This window comes from Eschrichtius robustus, chromosome 20 (genome assembly GCF_028021215.1).
Source record: "Eschrichtius robustus isolate mEscRob2 chromosome 20, mEscRob2.pri, whole genome shotgun sequence".
NCBI lineage: Eukaryota > Metazoa > Chordata > Mammalia > Artiodactyla > Eschrichtiidae > Eschrichtius > Eschrichtius robustus.
This window is the reverse complement of record NC_090843.1, coordinates 46,099,722-46,116,434: the sequence shown is the minus strand read 5'-3', so window position 1 is coordinate 46,116,434 and position 16,713 is coordinate 46,099,722. Positions and strand designations below refer to the sequence as shown.

The 16,713-nt window shown below is 41.4% G+C and overlaps 2 protein-coding genes across 6 annotated transcripts in view; one reads left to right on the top strand and one right to left on the bottom strand.

The window, feature by feature from the left end:
* Positions 1-309: 309 nt before the first annotated feature.
* Positions 310-3,954, bottom strand: PEX12 (peroxisomal biogenesis factor 12). Its single transcript, XM_068531077.1, has 3 exons — positions 3,309-3,954; positions 2,460-3,013; positions 310-1,641 (listed from the first exon to the last, which is right to left on the bottom strand). Exons 1-3 carry the CDS (start codon positions 3,432-3,434, stop codon positions 1,242-1,244), a joined length of 1,080 nt encoding a protein of 359 aa, XP_068387178.1. The 5' UTR covers positions 3,435-3,954; the 3' UTR covers positions 310-1,241.
* Positions 3,955-4,055: 101 nt separating this feature from the next.
* AP2B1 (adaptor related protein complex 2 subunit beta 1) overlaps positions 4,056-16,713 on the top strand; it is a 116,037-nt gene continuing 103,379 nt past the window's right edge. Inside the window, exons 1-3 of one of the 5 annotated variants that reach the window (XM_068531073.1) lie at positions 4,086-4,125; positions 8,850-9,144; positions 15,164-15,223. In XM_068531073.1, the coding sequence (XP_068387174.1) occupies positions 15,187-15,223 (37 nt within the window). In that variant the 5' untranslated portion in view covers positions 4,086-4,125; positions 8,850-9,144; positions 15,164-15,186. Of the gene's footprint in view, positions 4,126-8,790; positions 9,145-9,212; positions 9,328-15,163; positions 15,224-16,713 lie in introns of those variants that run through there. The other 4 variants (XM_068531074.1, XM_068531072.1, XM_068531076.1 and 1 more) reach the window with 4 other exon arrangements.

Here is a 16,713-nt window from a genome sequence, read left to right as displayed (position 1 = left end):
CTGCCAATCCAGTGGCAACTTAAGTGTTTGTGCAGTATTTCACTTGAGAAATAAGGTATTTCACTCAAGACTGAATTCTTGCTGTTGGAGGAGAGGATTTCTCTCCAATATTGGATTAGCAAAAAAAAGTAAAATGTTAATACAGAATGCCTCAAAAAGTCAAAGGTGGCCTGAATGAAAAATTTACTCTAAATACCTCGACTAATCTTTCAGTTTCCACATAATCATGACATGGAACAGCTCTTTGCCAAAAAACATTTATTCTTAAAATTTACTTAAGCGTTTCATAGAAACTTTAGTAATAGCCAGAATAATTCATGTCAGCTTAGCAAACTCTTAACAGCAAGCAGAAAGAGCTTATGAAAAGATCCTGTCTTTACACAGTCATAGTTAGGGCAGTATTTTACTTCATCTTTTCATTAATAGCTTTGCTTTCACACTGAAGTCTTCAGACTATTCTGTATATACATTCAACCCCTATTTTCCTTTAACCAGTTTCCCAAGGAAGATATGTGTGGTTCACAAAGGGATCTTTAAAAGGTGATAAACTGTAGCAAATGTTACTTAACAAATGAGTCCCAGCATATGGAAGGAGAAAGTGTTTGTAAGTATTTCTATAAAAAGCATGTCCGTGGGGGGGGCGGGGGGTGGTGGTGGTGGGATGAATTGGGAGATTGGGATTGACATGTGTACAGTGATGTGTATAAAAGCGATAATTAATAAGAACCTGCTGTATTAAAAAAATAAATTAAAAAAACAAAAAGCAGGTCCATATTTCATACTGTTTGTAAACCGATAAAACCTATTCCTCATAGGCAGATAAAGGCTTTCCTTTCTCAAAAGGCCTGCTTCCCCTTCACTACCCACTCTACGAGGTCTAACTTGGGTTTCTCCTGAGAGCTTCTATACCTCTTGTCCTTTAAGGAAGGGGACAGGAAAAGCTTCTGTGCCGAGTACCCTCTTTGATCCCCTTCTCTATGCTGACCCTCAATCCCCTGCCAGTCCTGATTCTCTCACTCTGACCAGCTTGGTCAACTCTAAGTAGAGGTGTCTAGGGAGCAAGCTAAAAGGTTAAGATCAACGAGTATATCCTTTTAAAGAAATCCATGTGGCTGTTTAAAGTTCATACAATTATTAATTGAGGATGAGAAGTATCAAACAATGCTATTTACCATGCGGAAAACCAGCCCTCTGGCCTTATAGCGCAGTCATTTCGTTGTGAGATAAGGTGCTAATCCCTTTCAGCTCTCAGGGGAGTACAGTTTAATCAGATGCTGTACTTGTGTTGGATAACCTGTGATGGGACAAGCTCGGTGACTCCTCACGTAATTAAACACACAGCGGTAACAAAACACATAGCCAGAGGTGGCGAGAACGGTGTCGTTCACCCGGTTTTTACGACACAGTGGGCACACAGTCTTCATTTGGGGCAACAGGGGAGAATCAGAATTGTAGTCTAGATGTACGGGTGGTGGTGGAGTAGGCAGGGCAGTCAATGACTTGATGGTTTCTTGGTTTCCGGATGAATACCACCACTCAAGGAACTGCAGGAAGAATACACCCACCGAAAGGCCAGTAGAGAGGCATGAGGCGGCACCTCCCACAGCTTGCTTCAGAGCTGACTTTATCTTCTCGCCAGCGCTGTTTGGAGAACAGAACAAGGAGGCAAAAGGAGAAACTGCTTATTTAGGTACAATCACAGAACGACTAATATGCATGTAATTCTTACACTTTTCATTAGAATCGTTGATTCAGCTTGGGGATTGAATAGTTGCTGGACTGGCGTTTTCTCTTTAAGTGTCTATTCGAAATAATTCCCTCTTTCTGACTTACCGTATTTTAGGAGTTCTAGGAGCTAAGCTTTGTTTTTAATGACTAGGGTTTTGTTTTGTGTTTTGAGAAAGAAATTAATGAGCCATTGATTATATAGACCTTTTATGGGGGTGGAAGATAGTATATCCAGAAAAAGAAATAACTCACTTAAAAAACAACTCAGCAGTACTGTGGAATATATTTGAACTTGTCAGAGAACACAGACACTAGGAATGAGATAGCACCATGGTTAAGAGCAGTCTTTAGAATTGTACTGATCTGGCTTGAATCTCAGCTCCGCCGCCTGTTAGCTGTGTGGCCTTGGCAAGGTACTCAACTGTTAGAACTTAGTTTCCTCAACTGTTAAATGGTGCTAATGCATTTATTTCATTGAGCTGTGATGAGGATTGAGATAATATACATAAACACCTAGCACAGGGCCTGGTACATAGCAAGTGTGCGCAAAAATGTAGCCAGTATGATAAGGAAGGTTACCGGGATGGCAATCCTTGTTTTATGGACACAAGAGTTTTTTGATGATTTTATGAAATACCCCGAAGTGGACTGAGGGAGGTAAATTTCATAAAATTGGGATAAGATTTTAGGATTTATTAATCAAATATGTTGGGGAAATGTTAAGGCCTTACCTCCCAGCTGGTTGCTGCATCATGCTGGCTTCAGTTGGTCTGTGCTCCAGAGCTTGTATATCCTGAACTGTAAGTCGACCTAGCCGAACCCCAGCCAGACTCAGCAGTGGTGAGTGATGCTGAGCCTTTCCTAGGATGTATCGAAGCTGCTGTACAAGAAACCAGCCTTCCCAGGCCATGTTAACAAATGGGTAGGCTGCCAGCAAGGCTCTGTAAAATCGTTTCCAGCGGGAGGTAGGGGGATGGATGGAATATTCATCCTCTTCTCTCAGGCTAGAAATCAGCTTCTCCAGCTTCACTTTCAGATAGGGAAGAAGAACCAGGAACATAACTGACTTCCAAAGCTGCTTCTTTGGGAGACCAGCACTGGCCAATCTCTGAAGCTTGTGTGTGTCTCCCATTACGATCCTCTTTAAGCCATAAAAGTTTTCAGAAAACGAGGCGCTGGTTTTAGACAGATAATGTTGCTGGAGCAGAAGATCTAAAAGGGTGAAGATTTCATCAAACCAGCTCCACAAGAAGCCATAGCGGGCAGGATTTGATTCGGCAAGAACCTAAAGCAAAAGAAATGAATGAAATTCATTCCATTACACAGCTACTATGCCTTGTATTTATATTTCCTTTTTTTCCCTCTGAATTTCCACACTTTTCTTTCTGGGTCTACCTTAACCTCCCTGAAGTGCTGGGTATTTAGTACACATAACAAGAGATTCCATAACCATTAAATCATGTGATGTGAATTATATGCTAATTGGTTATTTCAAAACTTAGGCCAACAAATAAATTCAGATTATTGGCTTGGTTTTTACCCGAACGTTCCTAAAACTTTTCAGAGAATTAAATCCTTACCTTGACCACATGCTGAAGAGCAGGTCTCACTGCTGTCATTAAACTGTCCTGTGCTACCACCTCAAAGATGGATGGCCGGTCATCCACGGCAGAAGCAGTTGTGATGTGAGCCCCGTGCTCAGCCATAGTTTCGTGTGTGCACTGGGTTTTACTTTGCCCACAAACTCTCTAGTAAGCATGAACTTTCGGGGGGTGCCAGATGGGTGCTATTTTACAGGAACTGGGCAGAAAAGACCTCTTCCGGAGGCAGAGGGGAGGGGTCTCAAGTGAAGGTGAAGAACGAAGTTAACGCGGACACCCACGTTAGAGAAGTAGTGTGTGGGAGAGGTGAGTTGATTAATGCTGCACCTCACAGGGAAGAGCGTGACTATGGGGGGACAGGTACGGCGAAGGAGCGCTGGCCTCTCGAGCGGCAGTCCTGGAGGCGGCCAATCACGGACTCTCAATCGGGAGGGCTCAAAAGCCAGGCGGCTCTGAGGGATCGAAGGTGCCAGTGCAGGCCGGCCCCAACGGCCTGGCTCAGCTGTGGGCTGTGCAATCCCCCCGCCCACGCCAGTCCTTGCGCGCTGGCCCCAGGCGAGGCGCGAAGAACCCGCGACGCCGCGTTTGAAAGGAGGTCTCGGCTTTATGTCAGAAGCCGCAACCGGAAATAGAAGCCGCTTGGAAACCGGTGGCCGTGGAGAGGCGCTCTAGCCCCGAACGCGGCTCCGCGACCGGAACTAGAGAACTCTATGATCTCACAGGGACTTCCGCTTCCGCCCCCAGCTGAAAGTAAAGAAGGCTCTAGCGGGCTCGGTTGGAGAGGAGTTTTCCGCTGGTTGGTTTTACTTTTCTTAGCTGGTTTTGCATCGCTGTCTTGTTGGAAGGCCACAGCTCTGATATCTCTCTACAGAGTCTTTTTGGCAAGGTGTTGGGTCGCCGCACTGACGTCTGGCGCCTGGAGCCAGAGCTCGGCCTGTTGCTGAGGCCTTTGTTCCCTGGGGCGATAGAGATAGAGGCGAGGGACCCAAGGGAATGTGGAGATGGAAGGCTCACTTTGCTTGCGGCGGGGGTGGTGGCTCACTATTTTTGCCGCCTTCGGGAAGGATTTGAAGCGACATAGCCGAGATGGAAGCCTTAGCGTTATGGCTGCCAATTATTAAAAAAAAACCACATTTCCTGCTGTTGTTCAGAACTTGGGACGATTATTTTTCGTTCAAGCTGGTAGCTTGTCTTCTAGGTAAGGTTACGTTCAAGCAGAACTCTAGGCACTGGCTACAGTAAATGAAAATGGTTCCCACCCTCGAACACGGTAGGATGCGTCACATTAGCGATATGAATACAGTGCTAAAACGGAGTGATGCTATTGAATTCTAACTAGCATGAATTGGGGAGGCTTGGCAGAGAAGGTACTTTTCATTGTATACCAAAGTTAATGTAATTAACCTGACCTTTTGCAAACTGCTTTTACATCGTATGCAATTGCCTTGAGTAGCTGCAGGTTTACTGAATTTGGATAATAGTTAAAGTTCATCTCCTCTCTCTCCAACCTCTCCCCTCAACCCCTGGGCTAAATAGCTAGAAATAGAAGGTATTATTTGCTTGCTTTACACCGTAGAGGACGTTATGGTATAAAGATAGTTAATTGTTTCACATAATGAGAACGCTCGAACAAGGTTTGGGTTTAGTTGTTTCAATAGGAGAAATAAAATCTTGCAAATTAACCTTAATTGTGGTTCCAAAAAGTGTTTCAGGGAATTCCCTGGCTGTCCAGTGGTTAGGACTCTGTGCTTCCACTGCGGGATTCATGGGTTGGATCCCTGGCCAGGGGAACTAAGATCCTGCATGCAGCGTGGCCAAAAAAAAAAAAAAAAAAAAGTGTTTTATAGTCTGATTGGATACCTGCTGGAGAAAGTCACATTGATGAAAGATTTTACCTTACAGAGTTTTAAGGAGTAGAGATAACGTATCTATATAAAACACCTAGCTTTAGATTCTTGGTCAGTGGTAGCTCTTACAGAGAGGCTTTTCTTAAGTGAACAGCAAAAAGACAAAGTTGAGAAATAGCATCACCTAAGACGAGTGGGAAGTTAAACATTGTTATCAGTTAGGGTTCTTTGGTTACAAGCAACAGAAAACAGGCTAATTTAAACTAAAAAATTTATTAGAAGAATATGGAGTAGCTAACAAAATAAGGAAAACCAGCTCTGAGGGAACAGGAATTACACAGTCCTACTGGATGTTTCTAGCAAGAATTAGCAAAGTCTCATACAGGCATCGTTGTTGCAATGAATGAGCTTCAACAAATTTCTGTCACTGTGCTTATGATTCAGATCCCTATTGACTGACCTTGGTTCAGATTTCATCTCCACTCCCTGTTTCACTCTTAGCCAGAAGAGTGCAAGACACCTTAATAGTCCTTTGAGAATATTCCAAAAGTAAACTGATGTTGTTATGTGAGAAAAAAGGCAGTCAAAAATAACAATGTCAATTATTACAGCCAATAAGTAATAAACACCTCATCACAAATCCCACTCCCAGGTTTGTGGTGTAATGAATAAGACAAAAATTGATTGCACTTATGTTAAAAGGTGTTAAGAGCCATCAGATAGGTTAATATGGTGAGTTTAGAGGAAGAGGCAGTAACAGCTGGGAGAAATGAGGCTGTTCAAACTAGCTTAAACAGAAGCTATATTGGCCTTTGTAACCAAAGGGAAGATCGTTTCTAACCTCACGTTTTATCTCAACTTCTTTCTGCCAGTTGGCTTTCTAATACAGCGATGTAACCTGGTATCTCCTGCATCTTATATCAGGACCAGATGTCCACTGAGAAAGTTTTGTGGATTAGGTGGACCTCAAAAGATGAGTACATTTGGGGAAAGTCACAGTCATGGTGACAGGGTTTTCCAGGCTAAGGGAGCAGCATGGATTGTATTTGAGGAGGAAATTGTTTGCTTTAAATATAGAGAGGAAAATAGACCAATAATACATAGTCTATACTGTTGACCATAATATAGATTATGGAGACTCTTAAATGCTAATTTTAGTACTTTGCCTATGGACATTCATTCATTTATTCCGTAAATACTGAATACATCCTGTGCGCCAAGCGTTATGCTAGGTGCTGGGTAGACAGTAGTAATAAAAACAGACTTGGTATCTGCCCTCATGGAATTTACAGTCTAGTTGGGGAGAGAGATAATAAACAAGTAAAGAAACTAATATATAATTTACAAATGGAATAAGAGGGCTATGATGGGGGTGGCAGTGGGGCCTGGGAGAGAAGAACCTTTTAGACTGGGTAATCAGGGAGTGCCTTTATGAGATTACAGTTAAAATGAGGCCTAAATTATGAGCCAGCCAGCCCTGTGTGGAGTTGGGGAAAACGAATATTAGGTAGGAGGAGCGGTAGTTGTGAAGGCCCTAGGATGGGAAAGAGCTTGGCGTATTTGAGAGCTGCAAAAGCTAGCAAGAGGTGAGATGAAGAGGAAATGAGGAGTGACTGAAAAGGATAAAATGATGTTAAGAGAGGTAGACAGGAGCCAAACCACTCATAGGCCATGGGAAGGAAACTGGATTTTAGTCAAAGTATAATGGGAGGTCATTGAAGGATTTATACACTAGAGTCATGACCAGGTTTATATTTTTAAGATGACCCCGTAATGGTTATGTGGTTACATTTACTTTGTGAAAATTCATCAAGCTTTATATTTTTGGTGTGCACTTTTTGGAGTGTTCATTTATACTTCAAAAAAAAGTTAAACAAAAATCTGGCTGCTGTATGAATAATGGTTGGGAGGAGAGTTGAGGTTTCTAGTAGTTCAGGCAAGAGGCGATGGTGGCTTGGAATAATGAGGTGAATAGAAGGGATTGGATGAATTTGAAATATATTTTGAAGGTAGGGTTGACAACTTGGAGATGGAATGAATGTGGCAGTTAAGAGAGAGAGAAATCAAGAATGACCCCCAGATTTCTGGCTAGTAATTTCTGGCAGTGTAATTTGTTCAAATAATTGCAATCATAGCAAATATTTACATAGTCCATACTATGTGCAGGCATAGTTCTAAGTGCTTTACATACATGAATTCATTTCATCCTTGTAATAATATTATGATTGGATATTAGTATTTCTTCCATTTTATAGAGAGAAAACTAAAGAGCAAAGAAATGGGGAAAACTGGGAGAAGGATAGGTTCTGTACAAATTAGGAAACGAGGAGCTGTTGAAAGTTTTTGAACTGGGGAGAGGTAGGAATCAAAGATTTTTCTGGTGGCATCTCTTTACAAAATCCACCTCTGTCTTCTGTGAGTTGTACCTGGAACCACATTTTTTAAACAGCCCCCCCATACTCTTATGATTTGCTTAATTTGGGTGGGCCATATGTGCAGACTTACCCATCAGTGTGGTTAGCAATTTGGTGGTGAAATTTGGGGACTAGGTCAAGGCTAGAAATAGATATTTTGGAGTCATATGGGTAGGAAAAATGATTGAACCCATGGTATTGCTAAAGGGATAGTGTAAAGAAAATGTATGAGTATAGAACTTAAAAAAAAAAAATGCTTGTTACTTTCTCCCTCAGATACCATCCTATATCTCTTCTCTTTCAGCCATACTTTCTTATGGAGTTATCTGTTTTCATTTCCTTACCTCCCATTTATCTTCAGACTTCCGTAGCATGGCTTTTGCCTTCATTATCTCTGCTGATGGTCTCAGCAATGACATCAAAGACCTTTGTGCTGCTAAATCCTTGTACACTTTTCGGCCCTTCCTCCTTTTCTCTATAGCAACTGTTATTGTTGACCACTCACTCATACATTTATCCCTTCAACAAATTTTGGGGAGGGGGCGGCTAGGCCTCAGAGATATAGTATATAGTTCCTATACTTTCATAGAACTCTAAAAACGTCCTAAATGATTATGACCACCTGCCTTTTCTTCTACCTCTCTACTTCTCAGTCCCCTTTGCACTTTGGTTTCCCAACTTCTGCCTCAGGCTCTCATTCTTCACATTCCTCCTCTTCTTCTTTTTTGGTTAAAGACTTTATTATTACTTAGAGCAGTTTTAGGTGGGAAGTTTTCATTTTGAGGGGAAGGTACAGAGATACCTAGGTCTTGGTTTCTGAAAGGAACTTACTTTTGTGTAAGCACGCCTATTACATGCTGGGCGCCTTACCTACTTTAAGCTTCACAAGCTGGAGAGAGTTATATCACTGGCTTTATTTCACAAGTAAGACTAAGGCTGAGGAGACGTTAAGTAACTTTCCTAATCACATTCAGGACAGGGATTCGATCTCAGATGGATTCAAACTCAGATCTGAGGCCATGTCAACCTCTTTTCCTTGTACCACTCTCCTCCAGTCCCACACCCTTGTATGGTCTTGGGCTGGATCACCATTGTCCACATTCCTGAACTGGCCAGGGAAATTAGCTGGGGTTTTTTGTTGTTGTTTTTTTAAGAAAACAGGGTGTTTCACTATCCCTATGTGTAAGTTTTTAGAGAACTCTTGTGCGAGGAAACAAATCCAGGGAATGTCAGCTTGTTTAATAGATCCATTCCGATAGTCAGTGAACTTCCTCGGAGGCCCGGACCTCAGGTCGCTTCCCGACTGCGCCAAATTTTTCCGTCTCCAAGGCGGCAGAGATGACCGCCTTTCTGGTTCTCCCGCGCGCCTGGATGACGTCACACGGCGAGGCTGTCTGACGTCAGAGTTTCCTGTCCACCATCTTTGTCCCTGGCAAAGTGGGTTTTGCGCAGTGGCTTAGACCTGGAGAAGGAGTCGTGACGTGCAGGAAACCATTACAACACCGCTCGGGCCGTGCTCTCTGGCCGCTGCTGCCACCCCTGCCCTTGCCTCCGGTGAGTTCAGGGCGGCTAACGTTGGGGTGTGTCCCTCTTTCATGGGGAAGGGGGCCAGGCTTGGTTGGAGACGGGCGGAGGAGAGGAATCTTAGGAGCGTGACCGTTGAAGATGGAGTGAGCCGTCGGGTGTGACCGTTGTGAGGAAGAGGGTTGGAGAAAGGGACTCCACCGCTGGAGCGGGGTGAGGGAATCCTCGGGGTGGCAGCTGGGAGTTGGGGGGCACTGGGGGAAAGATATGTTCGAAGTGGGGGGTTAGGAGGGCCAGAGGCCAGGGGTGTGGCCGGTAGAGACTGGAGGCCGAGGGGAGAACCTTCTACCCGGTTTGGCGTCGTTCACTGAGAGGCTGGGATGTGTCCAGGTACCAGAAGGGGAAAGGGGTTCCCCCAAAGTTTTGCTCATAGATGGGCAGATCTCGCCCGTCTTCTGTAATTTGAGGTTGAGACATCTCTGCCTCACCTCGTAATGGAGGAACATATCCCTAGAATCTTGACCACCTGGGGAAAGAAGAGGAATTCCTGACATTGGAGAAAGGGAAGCGAAACCTCCAGAATTGACCCGATGTGAGAGAGGGGGAAGCAAGTGGGAGTAAATCTTAGCCCGGAGATTTTTCTTTCTGGTCTTAGAAGGAACGGTCTGGTTTGAGAAAGACTGTAGATTAAGACAGAGGTAAAGAAACTGGAACTTCCTGTTATTCCATATTCTTTGAATCCAAAGAATTGATTCATGCTCTTTGTTTTCAGAGCACTGAAAACAGTGCCCATTTGGGGGGCAGACTTTTTTTAACTCACCTGGCTGCTTCATTATGAAGCGGTGTGAATAAAGTGTGAATGCTTCATTAAACTTTGACTTTTAAGAAGTGTTTTTTAAATGCCAAACACTGTTATAATCATGTGGTTTAAAAGAGAAAGTAAAGAAAACTCAGTAAGTCTTAGAAAAGGAAGAATGACAAAGAAAGTGGTCTCAGTGAGGAACAATTTAAATTATTAATCACCTCCCTGGTATAATTCTGTTGCTTAGCCTCAGGGTACACTTACAAAGTCATAATAGAAAGCAGCAGATGAAGGAGATGCAGCTGTACAAGAAAACGTGTAACACATTCCAATGATGACTAAGCGTGGTGGTAAGATGAGAACTGTTTGCAGGTATCTTAATAGTTTTAAACTCCCAAAGAAGCAGAAAGTATAGTGTTCTGCAAATAGCCTCACTGAAAATTGGGTGGTAAAGTTAATACGAAGCTAACATTCTGTGGCTTAAGAGACTCAAGAAAGTCCAGTTCTTCCATCTTTTTTTTTCTTCTTTAACACACCCGTATTTTAAAATATTACGAACCAAGCTGAACAGGGAACGAATTAGGTAGGACGCATTTTCCTTTCTTCCTTCTTTTCTCTCCTTCCAGGCATAAGTTTTCCAGAGTTTATTTCAGTTAAGAATTGGATGTAAAACTTCAGTTTTCTTACCGGATAATGTTAAAAAATTACTTTGTGGTCACTTTTAAATGGAAATTGCAGGTGTGTCTGTTGTAATGAGTGGTCTGCTGTCATTTCTTATGCAATAAATGATACCTGAAGATGCCATTGTCTTTGCATTATTGAAATATCTGATTAGCACCTCTCACCCTTGTAATGAAAGATTGCTGAAGTGACCTTTCTGCTTTATAATTTGGTCAACTGTTCACTTTTTCCCTACCAGCACCAACTGTGTAAAGTCCTACTTTATGCGAAGAGGGGATTTAGTGGCCTCACCAACTCTAATTTAGCTGCCATTTCCCAGAGAGCCATTTGAAATTAAGACCCTATTAATTTTTTTCTGGCCTTATTCTCTCTACGGGCACCGGAAGGAGGGAGGAATAGTTGAGAAGGGACTTTCACAACCTATATTTAGTAGAAACTAGGTTATGTTAAATCTAGATGTATTATCCTGTACAGGGAGACCTTTTCTGAAATGCAGTGACATCATACTCTGGGCTAGGGAAGTTAGAGTGATTGTGGTTTTGACTGGCAGCATTATTTTTTTTTTTTTAACAATGTCCTGAGGTCATACCTCAGGTCCTCAGAACAGCCGGTGACTTCTCTAGTTTGATCTGGTAAAAAGGTAGTGTGACTTCCAACTCCATGATGGCTTGGCTTTGCCCTGCCCTGGGACTCTCCTGAGGAATAAATTCCCCCGCAGCTCCCAGAAGGAACTTGATTTTTGAGGCTCTTCAGCAAATACTTGACTTATTCTTTGAACTCTATCTTGGCTGCTTTTTCTTTGGCTTCTAAAGCAGACAACAGTTTTCACCATCCTATGTTTTAGAGAATCTGACTATATTCATCTCTGGTGTGTGATTAAGAGTGTCTCATTTAAAAAAAAAAAAAAGTGTCTCATTAAAAAATATATATAGGGACTTCCCTGGTGGTGCAGTGGTTAAGAATCCGCCTGCCAATGCAGGGGACACGGGTTTGATCCCTGGTGTGGGAAGATTCCACATGCCACGGAGCAACTAAGCCCGTGCGCCACAACTACTGACCCCACGCATTGCAGCTGCTGAAGCCCACGCACTCTGGGGCCCATGTGCTGCAACTGCTGAGCCTGTGTCCTGCAACTAATGAAGCCCGCGCACCGCAACGAAGAGTAGCCCCCGCTCGCCACAACTGGAGAAAGCCCATGTGCAGCAACGAAGACTCAACGCAGCCAAAAAATACATACATATGCAATATTTTGAGGTGAAATTCACATAACATAAAATTAACCATTTTAGAGTGAGCAGTTTGGTGGCATTTGGTACATTCACAGTGTTGTGCAACCCCGCCTCTTCTCATTTGTTTTTGTTTAGTTTATTTTTATTTTTGGGGAATTTCTTTTGACTTAAGTCAGGAACTGACATGATAAAATGTTGCTCTGCCAATATGTGTAAGGGATATTTCATTACTGTTTTGTGTAGGACAGTGCGAGATAGGAGAGTGGTATGTTTCTCCTTTCTCTTTAAAAGCAGGGGTTCTTAATTTAGGGTCTAAGATTGTGTACTTGATTCTCTCCTCTTCCCTGAAATTTTGTGGGCTGGCACATTATTCTCTAGTTAAGAACTTAGTGCTCATAATGTAAAAGGACAGAAATCTATTCCTTGATGATGAAATTTGTTAGGGGAAGTAATGAAATGTGTGGGTCACTAATAAAGGTACGATTTAAGACTAGGTTAATTTAATGTTTAACAGATTGTGCTGAAATTTTCTGTTAAAAATTTAATATATGTGAATGTGTATGAGAGCTTTAGAAAACAGAACGATTTGGGGGCCCTTTTTCAAAGAAACAGTGAGAAATTCCAAGCAGCTTTTGTCTTTAAATCTTAAGCAAGTTTTAAGTTTTGATGATCCCAAAGGATTAGAGTGGCGTAACAACATCCTGGATAGACCATAATGGCCTTGAGCTATGGCCCTCCTGTCAGGCTCTAGTACTGTAATCATTTCTGTATACTGGTTTTCCTTTTTGTATATATAAGTTCTTAGATGATAACTTCAGATTTATTCCAGGTCTTTTTTTTTAAAAATTAATTAATTAATTTATGGCTGTGTTGGGTCTTCGTTGTTGTGCGCGGGCTTTCTCTCGTTGCGGTGTGTGTGGGCTTCTCATTGCGGTGGCTTCTCTTGTTGCGGAGCACGGGCTCTAGGCTTGTGGGCTTCAGTAGTTGTGGCTCACAGGCTCAGTAGTTGTGGCACATGGGCTTAATTGCTCCGTGGCATGTGGGATCTTCCTGGACCAGGGCTCAAACCCACATCCCCTGCATTGGCAGGCGGATTCTTAACCACTGCACCACCAGGGAAGTCCCTATTCCAGGTCTTTTATGTGAAGGACTCCTTTCTTCAGTTTGCCTACTTCACATTTAGTTTACATTGTGAATGGCTTAAATGATTAAATGGATTAAAAGATTATAATTCTTTGAATTTTAGCTAGAGAAGACATGAAAATACTACATAAGACAAGCCTCTGTTACAGGCTCACTTTAAATTGTAACAAATAGTGTCAAATCAGAAATTTCTGTATTCTATAATGATTTGTGTGAGTTCTAGCTCACTTCTTTTAACAAGGTAAATTCAGTGAAATTCTTGTACAACCTAAAGCACTATTGTAGAAGGATCAGTACTATAAACATTAAGTAGCTCCTTGGAAAGATAACAAATGAGTCTAATTTCCCTTAAATAGTCCAAGTAGTACATTTTAGAGAAGAAATTTGAGCCAACCTTTTTTCATTATTTTATGGTTTTCTGGCTTTTTTCGTTAATTGCATTGATTTGTTGAGTGCTTAGGTCTTTTTTCTCAGATCCATAATTACCATTGTTTGTGGAGGTATTATCACTCAAGTTTGCCAAATATATTATCACTCATGTTGTTTTGACCAGAAAATAATGAGTAGGTGCCAGGGCATCTATCCAAAATTTGGTGATAAGTATTAGTAATGATGGTGGTCAGTTAGAAGATAATCATTTTTTAAAAAAATTGTTTATTTGGTTGTGTCGGGTCTTGGTTGTGGCAGGCGGGCTCCTTAGTTGAGGCTTGCTGGCTCCTTAGTTGTGTCATGCGAACTCTTAGTTGCGGCACGCATGTGGGATCTAGTTCCTGGACCAGGGATCGAACCTGGGCCACCTGCTTTGGGAGCGCAGAGTCTTAACCACTGTGCCACCAGGGAAATCCCAGAAGATACTCATTTTTGAGTGCAGCAGGAATATTTTTTTTTTTTTAATTTACTTATTTTATTTATTTATTTTTGGCTGTGTTGGGTCTTCGTTTCTGTGCGAGGGCTCTCTCCAGTTGTGGCAAGCGGGGGCCACTCTTCATCGCGGTGCGCGGGCCTCTCACCATCGCGACCCCCCTTGTTGTGGAGCACAGGCTCCAGACGCGCAGGCTCAGTAGTTGTGGCTCATGGGCCCAGCTGCTCCGCGGCATGTGGGATCTTCCCAGGCCAGGGCTCGAACCCGTGTCCCCTGCATTAGCAGGCAGATTCTCAACCACTGCGCCACCAGGGAAGCCCGCAGCAGGAATATTATTAAAAGAAAAATTTAATGTATTTAAAGAAGTCAGGTACATTGGACAAAATCTTAGGGTTTCTCAAATCAGAAAACATTGTCTCATTATTTGGGGAGAAATGTGATCAGTCCATGCTGTTTTTGTTTTACCAGTGGAGCCTTATGTCAACTGGATTAATTCTGGAAATTGGAACAGAAAAGTTAAAGTTGAAGCTGGGATCCATGTTCTTTTAAGTTTTAACACCAGTTCTGATTCTCTTTAGTACTCAGTGTGACGGAACAAATATCTCAGTTTTTTGCATTGTTTTTAACTGTAAACTGATATTTTTTATTTTGGGGAATACTCGGGGGAATTGTAGGTTGTTGGAAATATGAAATCCATAATTTTAAAAAAATCCATGCATAACACCTCACTAGATGTTTGCCTCTCTAGGTGTTTGTCATGAAAGAGTATTGTCCTACTAATCTAGGCTTTTCTTTTTTTTCTAAAAGAAATTCCTTTTATTGATAGTTGCATGTAATGGTGAATAGGTTGATAAAATTTTTTTCTCTTTCAGTTTTACTCTGCTTCAGAATGTATGTCTTGGAGTGACTCCATCTTGAGGCGGGGAAGTAAATCAGATTTGCTTTAACGGAAAGTAATGGGGAGATCTTTTGAAACAAACTTTTCCTTATTTTAAATATTGGAGTGACTAACTGAAGATGCATTTATAAAAAGATGTAGCTTTAGGTCTTGGAGGCTCTGAGGAGATAATTGTGGATAAAATCATAAAACTATGATAGGTTCAGATTATCACTCTATTCCATTAGGCTTTTGGATTTTGTTCCAATTAGCTTTTGAGGCAAGGATTACATTCTTAATTATCCTTGCATCCCTTTGGATCACCAGTGATGGTGGTAAGGATGAAGATACTTTCTGAATGCAGAAAGTCTTGTATATAAATGATCTTAAAATTAGTTGAATGCCTTGCTGGACATAAGTAACTTGGATAAAGGAATTCTTTTCTCTTGTTGTAGGTGCACATTAAAGATCCACAACCATGACTGACTCCAAGTACTTCACAACCAATAAAAAAGGTGAGTATGAGAACCTGATCACAGCCTATTTTGAAGATTCTTGAAAAGTCGTGGTGTAAGATTGTTCCAAGTAGAATGCTCCTGACCTCTTGAGACATGCATGTCTTGGACCATCTCATTGGGGATATTCTACAGAAAAGTGTATTGAGTAAATTATTAAAGTATGGGTTTTTAAAGATATGGCTGTGGTGCACATCATTTTGACTTGAAGGTTTTAGTGAAAGGAAAAGATCCAAGATTGATCCGTTGAAGATTGATAGATCTGAGGAGGGCAAAAGGAAGAAGCACATTTATTTTCTCTTTTTTAAAAAAATTGAGTGTACTTGGTTTACAATGTTGTGTTCGTTTCTGGTGCACAGCAAAGTGATTCAGTTGTGTGTGTGTGTATATATATATGTGTGTGTGTGTGTGTATATATATATGTATACATATATATATTCTTTTTCAGATTCTTTCCCATTATAGGTTATTACAAGATATTGAATATAGTTCCCTGTGCTATACAGTAGGACCTTGTCATTTATTTAACATATACTAGTTTGTATCTGCTAATCCCAAGGTCCTGATTTATCCCTTCCTCCCCTCCCGTTTGGTAACCATAAGTTTATTTTCTATGTGAGTGTTTCTGTTTTGTAGATAAGTCCATTTGTATGATTTTTTAGATTCCACGTAAAAGTGATACCATATATTTGTCTTTCTTCGTCTGACTTACTTCACTTAGTATGGTAATCTCTGGGTCCATCCATGTTCCTGAAAATGGCAGTATTTCATTCTTTTTTATGGCTGAATAATACTCCATAGTATATATAAACCATATCTTCTTTATCCATTCATCTGTGGATGGACACTTAGGTTGCTTCCATGTCCTGACTATTGTAAATAGTGCTGCCGTGAACATTGGGGTGCATGTATCTTTTCGAATTAGAATTTTCTCTGGATATATGCCCAAGAGTGGGTTTGTTGGATCATATGGTAACTCTAGTTTTTTAAGGAACTTCCATACTGTTTTCCATAGTGGTTGCACCAAATTCTTTTATTTTTTACTTGGAAATAAACATTTTATTACAAGGAGTACTACTAAAGCAATACAGCAATAAAAAGTAAAAATGAAAGTTCTCTCCCTCCCTATTCCTGTTCCTGACAGGAACTCGGTATGTATCCTCAATCTTTTCTATGCATGTATTAATACATGTGATTTTTTAAAAATTTTAACAAAAAATGATTATGTGAAACAATGCATGGAAATTTGATATTTTCTTATCCTTCCACACATGATGATTTCATACCATCATTTCTGAATTATGGCTGCCAAAAGGCATAATCTCAGTGTAATCATGAGGGAACACCCATGACAGCTGAGGGTGTTCTATAAAATGACTGGCCTGTACTTTTTAAAAATGTCATTATCATGAAAGACAAAGGCTGACCAGCTGTTTCAGATTAAAGGAGCCTAAAGAGACATGACGGTAAATGTAATGCATGATCCTGCC

What these genes read in the sequence shown, in the direction of transcription:
- PEX12 (XM_068531077.1), bottom strand. Translation starts at nt 3,434, where the DNA reads ATGGCTGAGCACGGGGCTCACATCACAACTGCTTCTGCCGTGGATGAC. An exon ending in CTCTTCAGCATGTGGTCAAG is followed by an intron (nt 3,014 to 3,308) that starts GTAAGGATTTAA and finishes CTTTTGCTTTAG; the next exon opens with GTTCTTGCCGAATCAAATCC. An exon ending in ATGCAGCAACCAGCTGGGAG is followed by an intron (nt 1,642 to 2,459) that starts GTAAGGCCTTAA and finishes TTCTCCAAACAG; the next exon opens with CGCTGGCGAGAAGATAAAGT.